Source organism: Equus przewalskii, chromosome X, assembly GCF_037783145.1.
Source record: "Equus przewalskii isolate Varuska chromosome X, EquPr2, whole genome shotgun sequence".
Classification (NCBI taxonomy): Eukaryota; Metazoa; Chordata; class Mammalia; order Perissodactyla; family Equidae; genus Equus; species Equus przewalskii.
The window spans coordinates 122,471,268-122,492,158 of NC_091863.1; the positions used below are offsets into that span (position 1 = coordinate 122,471,268).

A 20,891-nucleotide genomic window follows, 5' to 3' on the forward strand; every position below is an offset into this window, starting at 1 on the left:
GCTCCTTCGCCCCGTGTCCCAGGGCCCCACCAACTGCGAGGCTGTGCCAGGCCCCATCAGTCTTGCTCCTTGGCCTCTATGAGGAGGCCTGACTCCCGAGTGGGGTGGGGGTGGAGGTGGGGGCCCGAGTCTTCCCCGATATGCACCCCCTGCCCACATCAGCCATCTGCCCTCCCCCCACCGTGTCCCATCTTGCCCTGGGCCTCCCCAGAGCCCTGGCGCTGGTCCCCGCATCTCGTGGCCTGAGGGCAGCCGCAGCACGAGACAGCAGGCCTGGGGGGGGGGGGCCCGGGAGTGCCCCAAGGTCAGACGTGGCAGGGTTAGAGCCCACGTCTGCAGGCTCCCTCTCTGGCGTCTGGTGCACTTTCTGGAACAGGGGCTTGGCCAGGCGAGGTCAATGACCTGTTCCAGTCTCACCTCAGCCCCTCTGTCGCTCTCTCTTTTCCATTTTTGGCAGGACCTGGCCACCCTTGGTTGTCATCAAGCTTGGACCGGGGCTCCGTGTGTCCGTGGTTGGCTGAGAGTGACCCGGGCAGTGTGCACAGAGAAATGGCGCACATCGAGACATCCAGCGGGGCCCAGAGGACGCCAGAGAGACACCCCAACACCTGCCCCGGCAGAGGGCCGGCAACACGGCCGTGCCGGGATCAGATGGGAGCCAAAGGCCAGGGCCTCCTCCCCGGGGCTCTTCTGCCGCCGCCTCTAGGAGCGAGGGCTCTCGCAGATGACTCCAGACTGCACAAGAGGAGAGAAAAGCTGAGAACTCACAGCCATTGTGTCCCCGTGCACAGGCAGTTGCCATGAACGTGTGGCACGTGTCCAGCCAGGCTCGCTCTTGGAGGCTTTAAAAAGGCACTGATGTTGGTGAGATGCGGAAGCAACACATGTTCGCCCCTCGGAGAGAGCGTCCATCACCATTACCCACGCACCATGGGTCTTTCCTTGGGCTGTCTCCTGGGGCTGTCACCATTAATAATCTGCCGCGTCTCTCTCAGCTGTGTTTCTGGGACTGTCACTGCTAGCCACACACCTCGAGCGTCCTTTCCGGGCCTGGGTCGTGTGGTCAGTTGGCCTGGCCTGGAATCCCAGTGCCTCCACTGCAGAGCTGTGGTACTTTGGGTAAGTGCCTGAACCTTCCTGTGCCTGGCGTCCTCATCTGGAGAAGAGGGGTCATTACAGGACGCTCCTCCCCCCAGGGCTCCTCTGAGGACTCGTGGAGCGGGTGCAGGCCCCGTTGCTCAGCCCACTGCCTGGCACAAAATCAGTGCTCAGAGACAGAAGCTCTGAGGGAGAGGCTCACCCTTCTCCCAGGCTCCAAACCCCTTAGCACCTTTGGGGTACACAGCTGGTGGGTGTAGGGCCATTAGTCCCCGATTTCTGCTGTCCTTTGTTTGGCCAGGTGGGATCACGGCTCTCAGACTGCCAAGTGGGACGGGAAGCAAAGTGTGGGGGTGCCGTGGAAAGCATTGCCTCGAACAGTGCCGAAGAGAGCACGGCGTGGGACGGCATGCAGCGTGGGGTCACTTTGTGCAGAGCCCAGGTGGGTGTGACCTGGAACACTTGGATCTGGGCTCAGGGAGATTAGGGCCAAGGCTTCGGCAGTACAACGTGCCCCGGAACAGGACCCCAGCTCCCAGAGTACTCCTTGGTAATCTGGGCTGGCTGTCAACCCTGCCGGTGAGAAGCTGCCCCAGCCCGCCTCTGGGATAGGAAAGCAATCTGCTTAGGGGGCTGATCTTTACTCTTTGTGATGGGGACCAGGGCTTCCAATGAGGTGTTAGGAAAACAGGGACCTATGGCTTTCTACCGTGAGAATGGGGGCCATGAGTTTGAGCCCAGGCGGACAGCTGGGGCTGAGAGCAGGGCAGCTGGAGGTGCCGGCGGCCAAACGCTCCCGGGAAGGACTCCCATGTGCAGAGTCTGCTGGCTCGGGAGGCAGGCCCTACTCCAGGCTCCATGAGGGGCTGTGGGGTCTAGAAGAGGATGGTGGCCTTGCGAGGGGCTGAACCCCAAATGACAGGGACTTCAGGTAGGGAAAATCTCAGAGGGCAAAGCGGGCTCCCGGGCATGGGGCCAGCCTGGCTGGGGAGGAACGCGGGCTGCACAGCTCTGGGGGCCCCCAGCAGCAAGAGACCTTGGCCCGTCCCCCAGTCCTGGGGAAGTGGCTGACAGTCACTTGGGCTTGGGACTCTGCCCTACCGGCCCTGGGCGAAGGACTCAGGGGCCTGGGGTAGGGGGTACCCGCTCAACATGCAAAGGAAAAACGGGGATGAGGGTGGGAAGACAAGTACGCACTCGTCTCTTTCCAAATCTCTCGCTGGGTGCGGGCAGAGGAGGAAAGGCTGGGAAGGGGTGGCCTCCAGGGGCCCCTCTCTTCTGTGCCAGCCCCAGAAGGAGGAGGGCTGATTCCCAGGGCCGGCCCTGCGGCAGCTCCCCTCCACGGGCGGGGCGGGGAAGCCGCTGTCCCACGCAGTCCAGGAAGGACTCCAACCCACCACCACCCGCCTCACGCACGCGCACACCCTCTCACACACGTCCAGTGACGCTCACTCCCACTCGCTCACACTCAGACACACTCACATGCTCTTACACTTGCACACTCCCACTCATTCACACACACATTCACTTGCACTCACACACACATTCAATGACACGAATGCACACTCTCACTCGCTCACACGCACACTCACACCTGCTTGGGGAACACGCCCACACAGGTACACTGCACGAGGGAGAGACAAGGGATCAGCCCCTCCCATCCCCTCTCCTCTTGTCCTGCCCCCAAATCCTGAGGGGCTGGTGGAAAGTGGCCAGTGGCCATGGCCCTGCCAAGACACGGGGGACAGACGACCTGGGATGGTGCCTTGCCTGAAGGAGGCAGGGAGAGCAGAGCCCACCTGGGAGCCCCCCGGATCCTGCAGTACCCCTTGATGGGACACGTGCAGGTGTCCCTATAACACGGAGCCAAGTCCACTGGGCCCAAGAGGCTGCAGGCATGGCCCTCATGATCTCCGTCCCGACAGCCCTCGCCGCCCCCTCTCCATTGCCCTGCGCGCCCAGCATCTCCAGGGGCCCCCGCCCCCCGTCCCTGCAGACCCGCTGTCTGCAGCTCTCGCCACACAGCTCAGGGCTCCCCACGTGCTCGGTTCCCACAGGCCGGTTGGACGGCCACAGCCCAGGCCTCAGCTCCCTGCAAGGTCCTCGCCCTGGCCCTCCCTGCTTTGGGAACTGCGTTCTTCTTCTGTACTGTGGGGGTGGTCAGAGACTCTGCCCCTTCAGAATGGCTGGAGGACGCCAGTGGGCACAGACTGGGCAGGCCCTCGAGGGCCCCTCACCATTTCTGGGACAACGGTACCATCCGTCCCCTCTCCTCTCCGCACCTTCGTTCCGTCTCCCGAAGACTCTGAATCAGCTCGGCGCCTGATGGCCGGCTGCCCTCAATTTGTGGTGGGCTCCCAGCCCCCTGAGGTGAGGGCAGAGCCCAGGCAGGTGGAGGCAGATGGCTCCTGGCTCCTGACACCTGACGACACCCTCTCTGAGCACTGCCCCTCCAGCCACGGCGCGCAGAGAGAGGGTCTCAAGGATCAGCAGCATCCTCCATCCTGGGTGGGTGCCCTCCTCAGGTGGCACCGAGGGCTCACTGGGCTGCAGGGACCCAGAGTCCACCTGCTCTGGGCAGGAAGGGGCCACTCCCCAGCTCCTGCCTGCAGCCTCCCACTCACACCCGCTGCCTCCTGCCTGCTCCCAGGACACAGGACTGGTGCCCCTAGGAGTTGGCTGGGAGGGGAGTGGGACAGGAAGGCGGTGCCCCGGCCCCTCGAGGGGCCGCCCTGCCCAGGACTCAAGAGTGGAGGGTGGCTCTCCCTGCCTTTCCTCCCCCGACCCAGGGCATGAGGGCTGTGGAGCCCTCGCCCAGCCCGCCCTCCATCCCTCGGCCATGAAACACCGGCAGGTCCCCAAACGTCCCTCGGTGGCTAGACAGAGGCTGGCCACTTGGCTGGCAGGAGTGGGCTGAGCGGGTGGGCGGGCAACCACCCCCAGCCCAGAGTCCTGGGCCCAGCTCCTGGCAGGGGCATCTGACCTCAGGCCTGGGCCCTTCTGTGGCCCGCTGGTCTCTGGGATTGCACACGTGACCTCTCTGACCCGTCTGGGTGCCCTGAGCCCCTACAGCGGTGCCAGGGATCCTGGAGCCCTGGATCCTGCCTGTGGTTCCTCCCCCTCCCTTCAACGTCTAGCCCGCTTATTTCTGGGGACACCCCGAGTTTCCTGGGGACCCAACCAGCCACTGCCCATGCCCACAAGTTCCTGTCACTCAGCTCCGTCCAGCCCAGGGGACGACACAGCCCCTCCTGGCCCCTGTCCTGATCATACCCCAATGCAGGTGACAGGCCACTGTTGCCCCCACCCCCACCCCCAGCAGACCCTTCCCTCAGTTGCCCAAAGCAGAGAGGACACGCAGCTGAAACGGTCAATGAAATTTACTGAAGAGAACCACTTACTGAAACCATTGCAGAGAAGGGAATGACAACACGGAGAGGAACTTCTAACGGCCGCTACAGCCCACAGGTCTCGGGGACAGTCAGTCTCTAACGGGGTGCCTCAGCTGCCCCCCATGCTGAGGCCCTCCTACCACAGTCTCCCTTCCTGGGAGCCCCACAGTCAGCCTCTTGGCAGAACGATGGACACTGGCAATGTCTTCTCACTCCAGGGCACCCCCTCCCCCTCTGGCTGACATTCTGGGGTGGGGCCCTGCCCTATGGGCCACATAGGACAGTCACAGGACGCTGGAAAATACAACAGAGGACACCACACCAAGCCCAGGAAACTGAGCCACAAGTAACAACAGGTTGGCACATGAGAGCACAGTCCCACTGGAGCCTCCCGCAGCCCCTCCATGTCCCTGCTCCAGTTCTTCCTTCCCGAGGTCCCGGGGTGAGCGCCGGCCACGCCCTCGTCTGTCCATCCTTCCAGGCATCTCCTGGGACTGGGCTCGGGGACTCTGGGGTGGGGTGGGGGCCACTGCTCAGATAAGCACACACCTCCACAGGAACAAGCAGCGGTTGGCCTAAATCTCCACCGAGAAGGCAGAGTTGAGCTCATGGCACCGGACGAGAGAGAGCAGAGCCTGGGCTGCCACTGAAGCTCACAGCACGTGCCAGGGCCGAGAGGGTGCTGCCTGCTAGGCCAGGACCCCACCCCGGGATCACACACACCTAACGGCTCTGCACAGAGATGATGGCACGTGTGTGTGTATGTTTTGGGAGTGGATTACTTGACACGTGGGTAACTACAGGGTCCACAGAGATACAAGTGGGCTTCCCAGAACAGGGAGGAGCCTGCCCCAGGTGACAGTGAACGGGGGTCCCCTTGTTGGGAGGCCCAGACAGCTGGCACCCTTGAGATGACCTCCTAACGTCTCCCAGGCCCGTGCAGGTGGCAGATGTCCTCAGGTGCCCCTCACCCAGGCCGGGGCTGCCACTTGGGGGAGCCACCAGGCTGGCTGCCTGAGTTTGCAGGGCTTGGGATGGGGCTTGGGCTCGGTGTGGTGCTGCCTTGAGCGGGGCTACACCTCTCCCCTGCCCATTTGGGGTAACATATGGTCATCTTGGTCACTTGGAACGGCTGACGGTGCGGGTCATGGCCCCTTGGGGATCGTGAGGGGCCAGGGGCTTGGTTTGGGCTGGACGGGCCCCTCCCTCAGCCTGGTCCCCATGTGGGGTGAGGCGGCTGCCCTGGCCTCGCCTCCCCCTGCCTCCAGAGCTCTGCTGCCCGGGAGGAGAGGGGGCCCCTGGGCCTTTTGAGCCTACTTGCCCGAGGAGGTCTCGGGGCGGCTCATCTCCTCAGCCCCGTCCTCGTTTCCTGGCTCCTCCTGGATGAGCCCCTCCTTGGGGGTCTGTTCGGCCTCCTGGTCTCCCACCTGGGCAAGGCCTTCCGGGTTACCGCCAGGACCTCCTGGGCCCGCCCCAGAAGCACTGACCATTTGAGCAGGGGTGGGGCCCCCGGGGGCCCCCGAGCGTCCTGCCTGACCTAGCCCCGCACGAGTAGGAACATTTTCACCTTCCCCAGTGGCAGAAGAGGACTTGGTGGTCTCCTCAGGGGCAGGGGCTGCCACGGCAGCATCACGGGTGTCAGGAGCTGCCTCATCGGCCTCTTCACGGGCCGGGGCAGCGTCAGCGGTGTCTTCACAGGTCAGGGTGGCCTGGGCAGCATCTTCACGAGCCCAGGCGGCCTGGGCAGCATCATGGGGGTCAGGAGCAGCCTCTCCAGGGTCGACTGTGACAGGAACTGCCCCATCGGCCACTTCACGTGCCGGGGCAGCCTCGGCTGTGTCTTGCTTGGAAAGGGCAGCCAGGGTGGTATCTTCCTTGGGTGGGGAAGGCTTGCTTTCTTCTGCAGTGACAGGGGTGCCCTCAGTGGTGACCTCATTGGCTGGGAGGCAATCTTCATGGGTCCGGGCAGCATCTTCACAGGCCAGGGCGGCCTGGGCGGCATCTTCACGGGCCGGGGCAGCATCTTCATGGGCCAGGGCACCCTGGCAGGTGGCTAGGTCTCCAACGTCCAGCTGGGCCCCTTCTTCCATGTGGAACTGCTCACTTCTAGCCGGAGCGGCCTCCCACGCCTCCGTCTCCCGAATGAGCTGCAGCATCCCCAGGAAGCCAGGCGGCCTCCTCTCCAGACGCATCCTCCTCAGCTTGTTCTCGAGCGTCTCGTTGGGCCGGGCCTGCATCAGCACCTGCCTGGCGCGCAGCTGGTCTGCGATGGCGGGCCGGATGGCCCCCTTCTCCAAGGCCGCCTGCAGCAGGCCTTCCAGGCGCATCACATAGGCAAAGAGAGCCTCCTGGGGCCTCTGCGCACAAGTCAGGAACTTCAGCCGTGCGGTCATCTGGGCGTCCTTGCTCCCGAACACCTGCACCAGCGCGGCCAGGCAGTCCTGCGCAGGGGTGTCGGGATTTTCCTCCAGGAGGCCGCATATGAGATCCAGCGCGGGGCCACCCAAGCTCTCCACCAGTCTCCTCCTCCTCTCCCTCTCTGACATGTGGCGCCACAGGTACAGCGTGTCGTTGGCATGGTGCAGCCAGCTCTCAAAAGACTCTTCTCCACAGCCCGGCTCTTCCGCCCCAGAAAACCTTCTCAGTACCCGGTAGGCCATAGCATCGAGCAGAGACTGCAACGTCTGCCGCCAGTGCTGGCTCCGGGCTGCTGCCTCGTTGATGGCTCTTGCCACACCTGCAGCTCCTTCGTCACCTGGAGCCTCCGCCTCAGCTGTAGCTCCTGCCATGCTCACAGATCCTGCCACGCCTGCAACACCTGTGTCCCCTGCGGTTCCCTCTTCATCTGATGCTCCTGCTTCCTCTTCAGCTCCTGCCTCGCCCTCAGCTTCCTCCTCGCCCTCAGCTTCCTCCTCACCCTCAGCTTCCTCCTCACCTGCGGCTTCTTCCTCACTTGGGGCTCCTGCCTCACCTGTGGCTTCTTCCTCACCCACAGCTCTTGCCACATCTCCAACTTCCTCCTCACCTGCAGCTCCCGCCTCACCTGCAGCTCCTGCCATGCTCACAGATGCGACCATGCCTGCAACTCCTGTGTCCCCTGCAGCTCCCTCTTCATCTGAGGATTCTGCTTCCTCTTCAGCTCCTGCCTCGCCCTCAGCTTCCTCCTCACTCTCAGCTTCCTCCTCACCTGCGGCTTCTTCCTCACTGGGGGCTCCTGCCTCACCTGGGACTCCTGGGCCTCCAGCCTCACCTGTGGCTTCTTCCTCACCCACAGCTCTTGCCACATCTTCAGCTCCATCCTCACCGGCAGTTCCTGCCTCCTCTGGGGCCCCTGCCTCAGACACACCTGCAGCTCCTTCCTCACCTGGAGCCTCTGCCTCAGCTGCAGCTCCCGCCATGCTCACAGATGCTACCACGCCTGCAACTCCTGTGTCCCCTGCGGCTCCCTCTTCATCTGAGGATCCTGCTTCCTCTCCAGCTCCTGCCTCACCCTCAGCTCCCTCCTCCCCTGCGGCTGCCTCCTCAACTGCGGCTGCCTCCTCCCCTGCAGCTCTGGCCACACCTGCCCTGCCAGCCACTGCTTGCCTCTGGGGCTGTGCAGGGAAATTGGGTCTATCCCGTGACTCAGAATCAGGGCCCTGGGGCAGGAAGAACACATCCCAGAGTCCCCCCTTGCCTGGTATCTGTCGGGGGACCAAACTTCGATTTAAATACTCAGTGAACTCCACCAAAGCGACCCTGAACCCGAGCTCCTTTCTGAAGACGTTGCCCAGCACTCGGTACCTGCCCAGGGGCCACAGGGCAGCCCGCACGGCCTCCTGGAATTCCCGGTCCTCGCAGTCCTCCGGGATGCCCAGGATGAGCAGGGAGCGCTGTGCGTTTGCGCCACTCCACCTGCACCAGTCCTGCAGCATCACCAGTGGCATCACCATCACTGAGGACCTGAGGGCGGCCAGAAGGGACTGGACGGGCGTGCACGGACTCTCGCAGTGTGGGCCTCGGCCTGCGGGTGCAAAGGGGAGAGAGGCGTGTCTGTGCCACACAGCCCACCCCACCGCCCCAGCCAGAGCCCCGGGCCCCTCACGCTGGGGCCTGGAGCGCCTCCTCTCGCTGCTGGCTTCGTCGTTGGATCTTAGGAAACCTCTTCGATAAGAAACCACATTGCTTCACAAGATGGAAGGCTACCCACATTTTCTACCTCCTCTAGCCTCGGGGCTGGGGGGGGGGGTCGCCTTGTTCCCCAGGGACTCTCACATTTTCCAATTTGGGGCATGAATTTCCCCAGGATCCTGCCTCCTTCTCTTCCACGTGCTCTGGCCTGCAGTGACAGCCCTCTTTCCTTCCTTCCCGGCAGGGTGACTCCTGTCCTCTCTTTGTTCGGGGTCACTCTAGGCTGGGCTCTGGCCCAGTCCCAGGCTGCCTGAGCAGAGCCCGCGGAGGGCCCGCCCTGTCCCTCCCTCTCCCCCGCTCTCTCTCACTGACCTCCCCTCCGGGCGCTCTGGTCTCTTCCGTAGGGCACGTTGGGCTCTCTCTGCTCTTCTCTTTCTAGCTTCCTTCAAGGGACGTCAGGGCCCCGAGTCCGTGTCCTCCTCCTGTTCTACGGCGCACACTTAGAGCTGTCCGTCTTCCTCGGATCGATCGCTTCCTGCGCTGCCTCCCACTACTTTGGGGAAGTTGTATTTTCCTATCACTCGGTTTGAAACGCTTCCTGAGTTCCTCTGATTTCCTCTGATTTCTTCTTCCACCTACAGGTTTGCAAATCTTTAGAGACGTGTTAATCGTTGTTAACGTCAAACAAAATCCCCGGGCGACCAGGCAACTTATTCTGTCAAAGCGCAACCCTTTTAAACTTAGGGAGACGCTCCTAGGGCCCGAAGTATGGCGTCCCCCGGTGACCCCTGCGAAGGGCCTCTACTTTCCGCGGAGGCCAAGGCCCTGGCCCTCCACCGCGGCAATCTCTGTGCACCCTCCACCGAGGCGACCTGGAGCTTCTCAGACACCCGCTGCGGGGGGCAGAGCCCCTCCCCGGACCCTCCCCCACTCCACCGCCCAGGGCACCAGCCTCCCGCAGACCACTGCCTCCCCAGCGCCTCGCCCTCTCTGTGGCACCTGCACCCATGCTGCCAGGCCCTCCTCTCCCGCACCCCTCCTCAGCCAGTGGCCCCCCACCTTCCCGCCCATCCCCCTGCCCATGCCCGGGCGCATCCTCCCCAGACCCGAAAAGCGCCCTCCCCGCCAGCTGGGAGCGCTCCCCTCCAGCCCTGCGAAGCAGGGCGCCCCCATGTGCTTGGACGTTATCCCGCCCATCCGGCTCCCCAAGCCCGGAGTGCTCCCCCTAGTGCCGGCAGTGGGAGCTCTGCCCTCCCGCCTCCCACCCCACAGATGCAGGGCTGCCAGCCTGCCCCCGTCCCCCCCACCCCCAGATGCAGGGCTGCCAGCCTGCCCCCGCGCTCCCCACCCACCCCCAGATGCAGGGCTGCCAGCCTGCCCCGGACCCCCCCCCCCACATGCAGGGCTGCCAGCCTGCCCCCGCCGCCCCCACCCACACATGCAGGGCTGCCAGCCTGCCCCCGTCCCCCCCACCCCCAGATGCAGGGCTGCCAGCCTGCCCCCACCCTCCCCACCCACCCACAGATGCAGGGCTGCCAGCCTGCCCCCGCCCCCCCCACCCACACATGCAGGGCTGCCAGCCTGCCCCCGCCCCCCCCACACCCACCCACAGAGGCAGGGCTGCCAGCCTGCCCCCGCCACCCCCCCCCCCCACAGCCAGCACCCCAGCGAGCCACAGCGCACCGCTGCCCAGAGCATGGCCGCCCACCACTCCCGCACGCATGCCCGGCCTCGCCCACGCCTCCCGCCCCAGGCGGACTCCCCTGGCGCCCCCACCCCAGCCGGCAGCCCCCCGTGCTGGGCACCCTCCTGTCCGGCCGCAGCCCCGGGAGCGCTCGCTTCCCATGACCCCCTAGAGTCACTAGCCCCCGCCCCCGCCTCCCCCCCTCCTGAGGCCCCTGGGAGCCCTGCCCTCAGCCCAAACCCCAGCTGGCTGCCCCCCACCCTCACCGGCTCCCGCTCGCTCACCCTCCCCTCGGACCCCCTCCCCCGCGAGCCCCCCGCCGACGTGGCTCACCTGCGCCGGCCCCGCGGGCGGCTCCCGGTCCCCTGGAAGGCCTGGCGGGCTCGCCTCAGGGCGGCTGTGTGGCCCCGGCTCACGCACTCTGCGCTCGGCCACGCCACCTCCCGCGCCTCCCAGAAGCCCCCGGGCGCAGGAGAGAAAGTTCTAGGTGGCTCAGGGCAGGGCGACGATTGGCTGCGAGGAGCACGTGAGCGACGCCGCGCGGCGAGGGCTTCACGGCGCTGTCGCAAGGCTCGCAGCCGCGGCTGCACAGCGCGGCTTCCGCCCCTGCCACCGCTGCACAGCGCGGCTTCCGCCCCTGCCGCCCGTGAAGCCGAGAGTCGGCTCGCCCGCAGAGTCCACTGGGGCCCGTGGGGCCCACTGCCCGGTCGTCTGTGCCCTGCTGTGCTTGGTAGCGGCACGCAGACGGTCTACGTCCCTACTGACTTCTCCTCTCGGTGTCCCCATCCCGGGCGGGAGGGGTGACATCTCCATCGGCGGTGCTGGGAATGGCCGCCTCTCCCTCTGTCCCGTCACCCTCGGTTTCCTGGACAGCAAAGTTCTGTCCCTGGCCACAGACACTCCTGGGAACTAGCGCTGCGCGTCCCTCACTGCTGACCCTGCCATCGTTCTGACCTCCCATCCCAGGGACCTGCCTCTGCCTTTAACTCGGCTTGGTCCACTGTCAGCACGGTCGCTCCGACTTCCTTAGCTGCTCTTTCTGTGGGACAGCACTCGGAATCCTCTGACTATCCGCTCGCCTGAGGCTTTGCTGTCCAATCGCAGCGCCTGTGGGCAGCAAAAGCCTGGCTCTCGGCTTCATCCAGACAGTCTCTGCCTTTTAATCGCACGGTTTAACCCGTTAACATCCAGTGTGGTTTCTCCTATGGCTGGATTTACGTCCAGCCCTTTACCGGCTGCCTGAGTCTGCTGCAGATACTGAGGAAAAAATACCAGAGACCGGGTGGCTTATAAACAGCAGACGTTCATTTCTCACAGTTCCGGAGGCTGAGAAGTCCAGAAGCGAGGTACCGGCAGATGCCGTGTCCGGCGAGGACCTGCCTCCTGCTTCACACACAGACATCCTCTCACCATGTCCTCGCTATGGCAGAAGCGGGTGAGGGAGCTCTCCGGGGTCTCTCTTACAAGGTCACTGATCCCGTTCATGGCGGCTCCACCCCCATGAACCAATCACCTCCCAAAGGCTCCACCTCCAAATACCATGGCGTGGAGGGGGTCGATTACACAGGTGAATCTGGGGGAGGACACAGACATTCGCTGCACAGCACTGTCTGCCCATCTCTCTCTCTTCCTATGTTCCCCTTTTCCTGCCTGAGATAGTCAAAAAGTTTTTATTGCACTTTAACTTACTATTGCCTTTTGAGGCTATTATCGCTTTGAAATGCTTTTGCTGGTTGCTCGAGAGATTATAATCTATTTCCTTAACTTTTCACTGTCCACTTGTGGCTAATGTTGTACCACTTCACATAAATGTAAGAAGCTTTCCACCATACAGATTCGTTCCCCCTCCACCCCATCCTTTATGCTGCAGTCGCCACATGTAGTACGCTTACAGATATTAGAAAACCTACCATATGCTAGTGTAATTTTTATTTAAAAGTCACATGTATCGTAAGGAAATTAAGAGCAAATAGATGTTCTTGAATAGTTACCCCCCTATTTACCATTTCTGATGTTCTCCATCTCTACCCACGCATCAAGGCTTCCTCTCCTATCGTCTTTCTTCAGAATGAAAGGCCTCCCGTAGCATTTCTTTTCGTGTAGATCTGTTGATGAATTCTCTTAGCTTTCACGTCTCTCCAAAGGTCCTTGTTTCGCCTTCCTTCTTGAACGATCTTTTCCCTGCACAGAGACGGAGAGTTCTGGGTTGAAAGTTGTTTCCCGTTGTTGTTGTCGTTCGGCGCTTTGAAACGCCCTTCCCCTGCCTCCTGGGTTCCCTGGGGTCGATGAGAATTCAGGGAATATTCCTGTTAATTTCTCCTAGATGCACTGCTTTGTCTAACTCTGACTGCCTGTGAGATTTTCTCTTTCTACGCTGTTCAGTCGTTCGGCTACGCTGCACAGACATGTGGTTTTCCTTTGTATTTATCCTCCTTGGGGTTCACAGGACTTCTTGACTCTGTAAAGTATGTCTAGCCCCAAATTTTGAAAATGTCCGTCATTATTTCTTCAAGTAGTTTTTCCTCCCCGTTCTCTCTTTTCTCCTGGGATCCCAGATACACATGTGGTTGGACCTTTTCATATTGTTCTACAGCTCACTGAGGCTCTGTTCTTTCTTTTTTTGGAAAAACCTTTTTTCCTCACAGTTTCTCAGAACGGATCATTTCTGTTGCTCTATCTTCCCACAAGTGATATGAAGCCTCTGCATATTCATAACTATTAACAAACACCGATGTTAAGGGAAGGATAGAGTAAGAGGAGCCAAGAAAGGATTGAGTAAAGAGCTGCCACGTTCCAAGAGCACGTGGCATCCCGGAGCCTGGGGCAGGGAGCACTTGATGCAGTGGGAGATCAGAGAGCCTCTGCAGAAACCTAGCCCAGCATGGTTCTCACCTGCACAAAACGGAAGCAGACTGGCTGATGGAAGCACAGAGGGAATGAGCTGAAGGACGGTGGGCGTCTCATGGGCGTTCCGGGAGGGCTGGAGAACCAGGCTTGGAGGCTTTGCAGAGAAGGACGAGGGTCTGAATCATGCCACAGTGCTGGGCTGGTGAAGGCACCCCTGTGGCTCCCTCCCACGACTGGGCACAGACACTGTGGTTTGCAACAACAATGTGGGATGCAGGTGCCGCCATGACAACCAGAGCTGCCACTGCTCCTTGGGAAGCAGATCTCACTGGAGTCTGTGTGGCTCCTGCTTCTTCCCAGTTCTGGACCCTGATTCAGTTGGCAGCAGGTGCATCTGATTGGCGGGGCAGGGTCATGTGCCCACACCCTAGCTGTGAGGAAAGCCGGGAGAGGGCAGACCTGGTATTTTCCAGCCCTCTCCTGGGAGGTAGGCTCAGCCTCATAAAGTGGCAACTTCCCTGGACAGAAGGAATGAGCAGGGTCCACTGGGCCCGCCTAAAAGGTCCAACACCTTCCCCCTGCCCTTAGCATGAAACCCAGCTCCCCCCATCCCTGAACACTACCCCTTCAGAGAGCATTGCCACCTTTCCCTTTGCCCAGATATTCTGGGTCCTCTTTCATTGTGCATCTCACTAGCCTGGTGTTTCTGTTCTCCATAGAGCAAGTCTGCAGGTGGGGGTGGTATGGACATGTTTGTGCCCCCTCTCCCTGAAACCCCACAAGTGTCTAGACATTTTCCGTTGCTCAGAAAGTGTTGTCATTGTTGTTCCATGGTGAGGTTTTCACATTTCAGGAACCTCTAATTAAAACACATTTCAGCTTTTTCAAAGACTCTCCGTCTAATACTGGCTCTCTCATGCAGGATGCTAAAGGCCCCTGGGGCATGAGAGTTCTTTGTTGCAATGGCCCCACTCCATGCATCTTGCACATTTAGCAGTCTGAATCCCAAGCATTGGATGCCAGTTTCGCCTTCCCCCATTCAAGGAGAAAACCGAGATCACTCCCACCCATTTTCAACAGACCAAGGGACAGGACCATCCCAAGATGAAGACCATTGGAAACTCTAAGCTTTGTGCTACACCTATAAAAAGGAGGAAAAGCCCTCACTATGTCCTAGTCTGCCAGGAAAAGTGCTAACTCTACTCTATCACTGGAGAAATCTCCCATGTGTGCTGAGCAGGAATCCTTTTCTAGCACCCTGCTCACACCCAGCACCCTTCCCTCAATTGCCCATGGCAGAGATGACACGCAGCTGAAACAGTCAATGAAATTTATTGAAGGGGACCATTTACTGAAACCATTGAAAAGAAGGGAATGACAACACAGAGAGGAATTTCAAATGGCCACTACAGTCCACAGGTCTTGGGCCCCCCCCCCCCACCCAGGGTCTCTAACAAGATGCCTCAGCTCCACCACCCCCCCTCATATTGAGGCCCTTCCGCCATAATCTCCCTTCCTCAGAACCCACGCTCAGCCTCTTGCCAGGACGATGGACACCGGTGATGTTTCTCACTCCAGAGCACCCCCTCCCCCCCTGGCTGACATTCTGGGGTGGGGCCCTGCCCTATGGGCCACATAGGACAGTCACAGGACGCTGGAAAATACAACAGGGGACACCACACCAAGCCCAGGAAACTGAGCCACAAGTAACAACAGGTTGGCACATGAGAGCACAGTCCCACTGGAGCCTCCCGCAGCCCCTCCATGTCCCTGCTCCAGTTCTTCCTTCCCGAGGTCCCGGGGTGAGCGCCGGCCACGCCCTCGTCTGTCCATCCTTCCAGGCATCTCCTGGGACTGAGCTCGGGGTCTCTGGGGTGGGGTGGGGGCCACTGCTCAGATAAGAACACACACATCTTCACAGGAACAAGCAGCAATTGGCCTAAATCTCCACCGAGAAGGCAGAGTTGAGTTCACAGCACTAGACGAGAGTGAGCAGAGCCTGGGCTGGTACTGAAGCTCACAGCACGTGCCAGGGCTGAGAGGGTGCTGCCTGCTAGGCCAGGACCCCCACCCCGGGATCACACACACCTAACGGCTCTGCACAGAAATGATGGCACCTGTGTGTGTATATGTGTTCGGGGTGGATTACTTGACACATGGGTCACTACGGGGTCCACAGAGATACAAGTGGGCTTCCCAGAACAGGGAGAAGCCTGCCCCAGGTGACAGTGAACGGGGTTCCCCTTGTTGGGAGGCCCAGAACAGCTGGCACCCTTGAGATGACCCCTAACATCTCCCAGGCCCGTGCAGGTGGCAGACGTCCTCAGGTGCCCCTCACCCAGGCCGGGGCTGCCACTCAGGGGAGCCACCAGGCTGGCTGCATGAGTTGGTAGGGCTTGGGATGGGGCTGGGGCTCGGGCTCGGTGTGGTGCTGCTATGGGCGGGGGCGCACCTCTCCCCTCCCCATTTAGGGTAACACATGGTCATTCTTGGTCACTTGGAAGGGCTGAAGGTGGGGCATAGGGCCCCTTGGGGAACGTGGGGAGCCGGGGGCTTGCTTTGGGCTGATTAGGCCCCTCTCTGGGCCTGCTCCCCATGTGGGGTGAGGCGGCTACCCTGGCCTCGCCTCCCCCTGCCTCCAGGGCTCTGCTGCCTGGGAGGAGAGAGGGCCCCTGGGCCTTCTGAGCCTACTTGCCTGAGGAGAACTCGGGGCGGCTCATCTCCTCAGCCCTGTCCTTGTTTCCCGGCTCCTCCTGGATGGCCTTGAGCCCCTCCTCGGGGGTCTGCTCAGCCTCCTTGTTTCCTGCCTGAGCAAGGCCCTCTGGGTCACCACCAGGACCTCCTGGGCCCACCCCAGAAGCACTGCCCATCTGGGCAGGGGTGGGGCCCCCAGGGGCCTCTAAGGGTCCTGCCTGACCTAGCCCTGCAGGAGTGGGAGCATTTTCATCTTTCTGAGTGGCAGGGGAGGCCTTGGTGGTCCCTTCACTAGACGCAATCTCAGCAGCATCTTCAAGAGAAACAGCATCTTCTTTGGTTGAGGAAGCCTCAGCAGAATCTGCATTGGCTGGGGCAGGACTTTCTATGGCAGGATTGATCTCAGCAGCATTTTTATTTACTGTGGAGGCCTTGTTGGCATCTTCATTGTCTGGGGTGGCCTGGGCGACGGCCAAGCCTCTGCTGTCCACGGGGGCACTTTCCTTTGCCTGGAACTGCTCACTTCTAGCGGGAGCGGCCTCCCACGCCTCCGTCTCCCGAATGAGCTGCAGCATCCCCAGGAAGCCAGGCGGCCTCCTCTCCAGACGCATCCTCCTCAGCTTGTTCTCGAGCGTCTCGTTGGGCCGGGCCTGCATCAGCACCTGCCTGGCGCGCAGCTGGTCTGCGATGGCGGGCCGGATGGCCCCCTTCTCCAAGGCCGCCTGCAGCAGGCCTTCCAGGCGCATCACATAGGCAAAGAGAGCCTCCTGGGGCCTCTGCGCACAAGTCAGGAACTTCAGCCGTGCGGTCATCTGGGCGTCCTTGCTCCCGAACACCTGCACCAGCGCGGCCAGGCAGTCCTGCGCAGGGGTGTCGGGATTTTCCTCCAGGAGGCCGCATATGAGATCCAGCGCGGGGCCACCCAAGCTCTCCACCAGTCTCCTCCTCCTCTCCCTCTCTGACATGTGGCGCCACAGGTACAGCGTGTCGTTGGCATGGTGCAGCCAGCTCTCAAAAGACTCTTCTCCACAGCCCGGCTCTTCCACCCCAGAAAACCTTCTCAGTACCCGGTAGGCCATAGCATCGAGCAGAGACTGCAACGTCTGCCGCCAGTGCTGGCTCCGGGCTGCTGCCTCGTTGATGGCTCTTGCCACACCTGCAGCTCCTTCGTCACCTAGAGCTCCTGCCTCACCTACAGCTCTTTCTTCACCTGCAGATCCTGCCACATCTTTAGCTCCTGCCTCACCTGGGGCACCTGCAGCACCTGGGGCTCCAGCCTCACCTGAACCTCCTGCCACACCTGTAAGTCCAGCGTCCCCTGCAGCTCCGGCCACACCTGCCCTGCCAGCCACTGCTTGCCTCTGGGGCTGTGCAGGGAAATTGGGTCTATCCCGTGACTCAGAATCAGGGCCCTGGGGCAGGAAGAACACATCCCAGAGTCCCCCTTGCCTGGTATCTGTCGGGGGACCAAACTTCGATTTAAATACTCAGTGAACTCCACCAAGGCGACCCTGAACCCGAGCTCCTTTCTGAAGACGTTGCCCAGCACTCGGTACCTGCCCAGGGGCCACAGGGCAGCCCGCACGGCCTCCTGGAATTCCCGGTCCTCGCAGTCCTCGGGATGCTCATGATGAGCGGGGAGCGCTTTGCGTTCATGCCTATCCAGCTGCACCAGTCCCGCAGCATCGCCAGTGCCATGGCTGGGACCTGGGGGGAGAGAGCGTGATTGGACAGGGGCGCACAGACTGTCACAGTCTCTGCCTTGGTGGCCTGCAAAGGGGAGGCAGACGTTGATGACAGACAGCCCACCCGCCCCCCCTCAGCGGCGGCTTAGAGCTCTTCCCCTGCCAGTTCTCGTCCCCGCCCCCCGGCGGCTCAGAGTTCCCCACTGCACCCTCACCTCCGCAAGGAGGCGACTCCTTTTCACCCGTGTGGACGCCCCTGATCTGGCCACAGCAGCCCGAGCCCCTCCCACCGTTGTCTGCATCCCAGCCGCCGGGGAGCCCTCCCCTCCCCAGACCGCCGCAGCCGGGAGCCCTCCCATCCTCTCCTTCCTAGCGCCGCACCGCAGCGCCCCAGCTCCCTACTCTGACCCTGGCAATCTGGATGCCCCCTCCCGCGCCCCCTGAGTCGGGAGCCCCTGCCCCTCCCACCAGCACCTGCGGGTCTGCACCTGCAGCCAGCCTCCTCCCCGGCAGCCAGGAACCCGCCCCTCCCCAGACCCCTGCAGCAGGAAGCCCCACCTCTCCTCCCAACAGCGCCCGGCAGACCCCCCTCCCGCCCCCACTGCCCGCCGGGGCAGCGATCCGGCCCCTACCCGGGGCGCCTGCGGTGATCCTGGGGTCCCGACTGAGTGAAGCCCCTGGTCACCTGCTCACTTTCTCCTACTCACGGGCGCTACTGCGCACGGAAACGCCGCCTGCGGGCTGCGCAGCAGGCTCTGGAGGCCGCCTGGAGGCCCTAGAGCCCCAGAGTCCAAAGACCGCGCCTCAGCGGCTCAGCCCGGGGTTGCGCCCCACAGGGGTCTCCCAGGCCCTCTGTGCTAAGGCCACGTGCTCCCAGCAGCCCCGGGTAGATGAGGGAGAAAGTTCTCGGCGTCTCTGTGCAGGGCAAATGGATGCATCAGGAGAGCACGTGAGGAGGGATGAGTGTTGCCGTGACAACAGGACCTGCCTGGTAAGGGCTTGATGTGGCAAGGCTTGGAGCCTCCAGAAGCAACAGGCACGCCCTTTGGCCCTCCAGCTACAAAAAGGCCTCCATCAATAACTGGGGCAAATGGTGGGGGCGCTGGAAACCAGGAGTCAGATGGACAGAGGAATCTAAGGATGGGTCTCCAGTGACACTGTGTACTCGGAGCCTGCCCTCATTAAACCTGAAATCTCCACAACAGAGACAGGTTGGCTGTTCCCATGCCAGGAGCCTCATCACACGCTTTCCGCGGAAAAGCCAGCCCTCAACCACCCTGGCAGCCGTTGCATTGGATAGTGTGGGGGCTTTGTGTCAGGTGAGCACCTAACAGCTGAGTGGCCTAAACAAGTCACTGAACATCCGTGCCCCACATCTGCAAACAGGCAAGAGAAAACTTCCTTTTATATATTGCTGGATTTGATTTGTTGATAGTTAAGGATTTTTGCTACACTGTTCATAAGGGATATTTTTCTGTAACTTTCTGTTTTTACATAATCTGTTTATCAAGGTTTAGTACCAAGTTTATCCTAGCTTCACAACATGAGCTGAGAATTGTCCCTGCTCCTGTATTTTCTGAAAGAGTTTGTGTAAGATTGGCGATTTTCATTCCTTAAATATTTGCTAGAATTTACCCATGAAATCATCTGGGCCTGGATTTTCTTTTGTTGTATATGTTTTGTTTTTTGATAGTAAATTAAATTTATTCATAAGAAATAGGGCTATTCATATTTTCTATTTAATCTGTTGTCAGTTTTGGTAAATTGCTTTGTTTCCAAAGAATGTGTCAATTTTATCTGTTATCAAAATTACTGGCATAAGGATGCTCATAATAGTTCTTCATGATTCTTTTAACACCTGTGTGATATCCCTGTGTCATTCCTGACATTGATGGTTAGTGTATGTTCTCTTTTTTCTTGATTTGTCTTACTAGGGCTAATAAATTGTATTGCTCTTTTAAAAATGTGTGGCTTTGCTAGTTTTCTCCATAGTTTGTTTTCTATTTCCTTTATTTCTGCTCTTATCTCTATGATTTCCTTTTTTCCACTTCTTTTGCATTTGTTTTGCTCTTCTTTTCCCAGCTTCTTTAGAGGGAATATCAAGGCGTTGATTTTATGCCTTTGTTTTTTCCTAATATAAACATTTGAAGCAATGAGTCTTCCTCTAATCACTTTTTTAGCTACCTTCCACTAATTTTCTTGTTTTATTTTTATTATTATTCCATTTGAAATATATTCTAGGTTCCTTTGTGTTTCTTCTTTGACCCACGGGGTTTTTAGAAGTGTGATGTCAAATTTCCAAATATCTGGAGATATATTCTTGTCATTAATTTGTAAGAAAACTTCACTGTGGATGCAGATAACTTATTATGTAAACATCTCAAATCTTTCTAAATTTGTTGAGATTTGTTTTATGGCCCAGCATTTGATCTATCCACGTGAATGTACAATGTGTCCTTGTAAAGAGTCTGTGTTCCGGCCTTTTTGTGTAGGGTATCCATAAATATCACTGAAGTAAAGGCAGTTGATAATGTCACGCAGATATTCTATGTATTTACTAATTTCTTGTCTAGTGTTATATCAATTGCTGTGGCAGGGGTGTTAAAATCTTCAACTATAATTGTGGAAATGTCTGTTTCTCCTTTATCCTGTCAAATTTTATTTAATATATTTTGAAGCTCTGTTATTGGATGCAAACACATTGATGGATTCTATGGGTTCCTGATTCACTGACCCTTACATCATTGTTACCTTGTATCTCAGGTAAGAGTCTTTGTCTTGAACTCGACTTTGTCTAGTATTAATATAGCCATTCTTACTTCCTTATGCTCACTCTTTCTATGGTATATCCTTTTGCATCCTCTTACTATCAACCACCCTGTCTTTATATTTAAATTGCATCTCTTATAGACAACAAAAGCTTTGCTCATTTATCTACTCTGACAAGCTCTGCCTTTTAATTGGAGTGTGTAGCCCATTTACATTGAATGTAATTTTTCATACGATTGGACCTAGGTCTGTCCTTTTACTATCTGTCCCATCTATTTTTGTGCCTATGTTTCCCCTTTTCTGCCTGGGTTAATCAAATCTTTTTTAGAATTCCATTTTAATTTTTCTGTTATATTTGTGGCTATACCTCTTTGCATTGTTTTTAGTGGTTGCTCGAGAGATTATAGCATAGATCCTTAATTTCACTGTCTACTTCGAGTACATAAATGTAAGAAGCTCTCTGCCTTACAGATTCATTCCCCCTCCACCCCGTCCTTTATGCTGCAGCAGCCACATGTTTACATTTACATACATTATAAACCATGTAATAGACAATGAAATTTTTTACTTTAAAAAGTCATGTGTATTGTAAAGAAATTAAGAGCAAACATT

At 59.1% G+C, this 20,891-nt stretch overlaps 2 protein-coding genes across 3 annotated transcripts; both read right to left on the bottom strand.

Moving 5' to 3' along the window:
- Window positions 1-4,460: 4,460 nt before the first annotated feature.
- Window positions 4,461-13,366, bottom strand: LOC139080949 (paraneoplastic antigen Ma6E-like). Of its 2 annotated transcripts, none has more exons than XM_070603883.1 (3): window positions 10,618-13,366; window positions 8,973-9,251; window positions 4,461-8,493 (listed from the first exon to the last, which is right to left on the bottom strand). In XM_070603883.1, exon 3 carries the CDS (start codon window positions 8,420-8,422, stop codon window positions 5,804-5,806), a length of 2,619 nt encoding a protein of 872 aa, XP_070459984.1. In that variant the 5' UTR covers window positions 8,423-8,493; window positions 8,973-9,251; window positions 10,618-13,366; the 3' UTR covers window positions 4,461-5,803. The 2 variants fall into 2 exon arrangements, with proteins under 2 accessions (XP_070459984.1, XP_070459985.1); XM_070603884.1 differs by having other exon boundaries at window positions 8,973-9,235; window positions 10,618-10,751.
- A 2,319-nt stretch (window positions 13,367-15,685) lies between these two features.
- Window positions 15,686-17,538, bottom strand: LOC139080999 (paraneoplastic antigen Ma6F-like). The gene is given in 3 exon segments (XM_070604301.1): window positions 15,686-17,263; window positions 17,266-17,442; window positions 17,445-17,538. Coding segments are annotated over 3 exon segments (1,701 nt in total). The 5' UTR covers window positions 17,524-17,538; the 3' UTR covers window positions 15,686-15,818.
- Between the last annotated feature and the right edge of the window lie 3,353 nt (window positions 17,539-20,891).

What these genes read in the sequence shown, in the direction of transcription:
- LOC139080949 (XM_070603883.1), bottom strand. Translation starts at nt 8,422, where the DNA reads ATGGTGATGCCACTGGTGATGCTGCAGGACTGGTGCAGGTGGAGTGGC.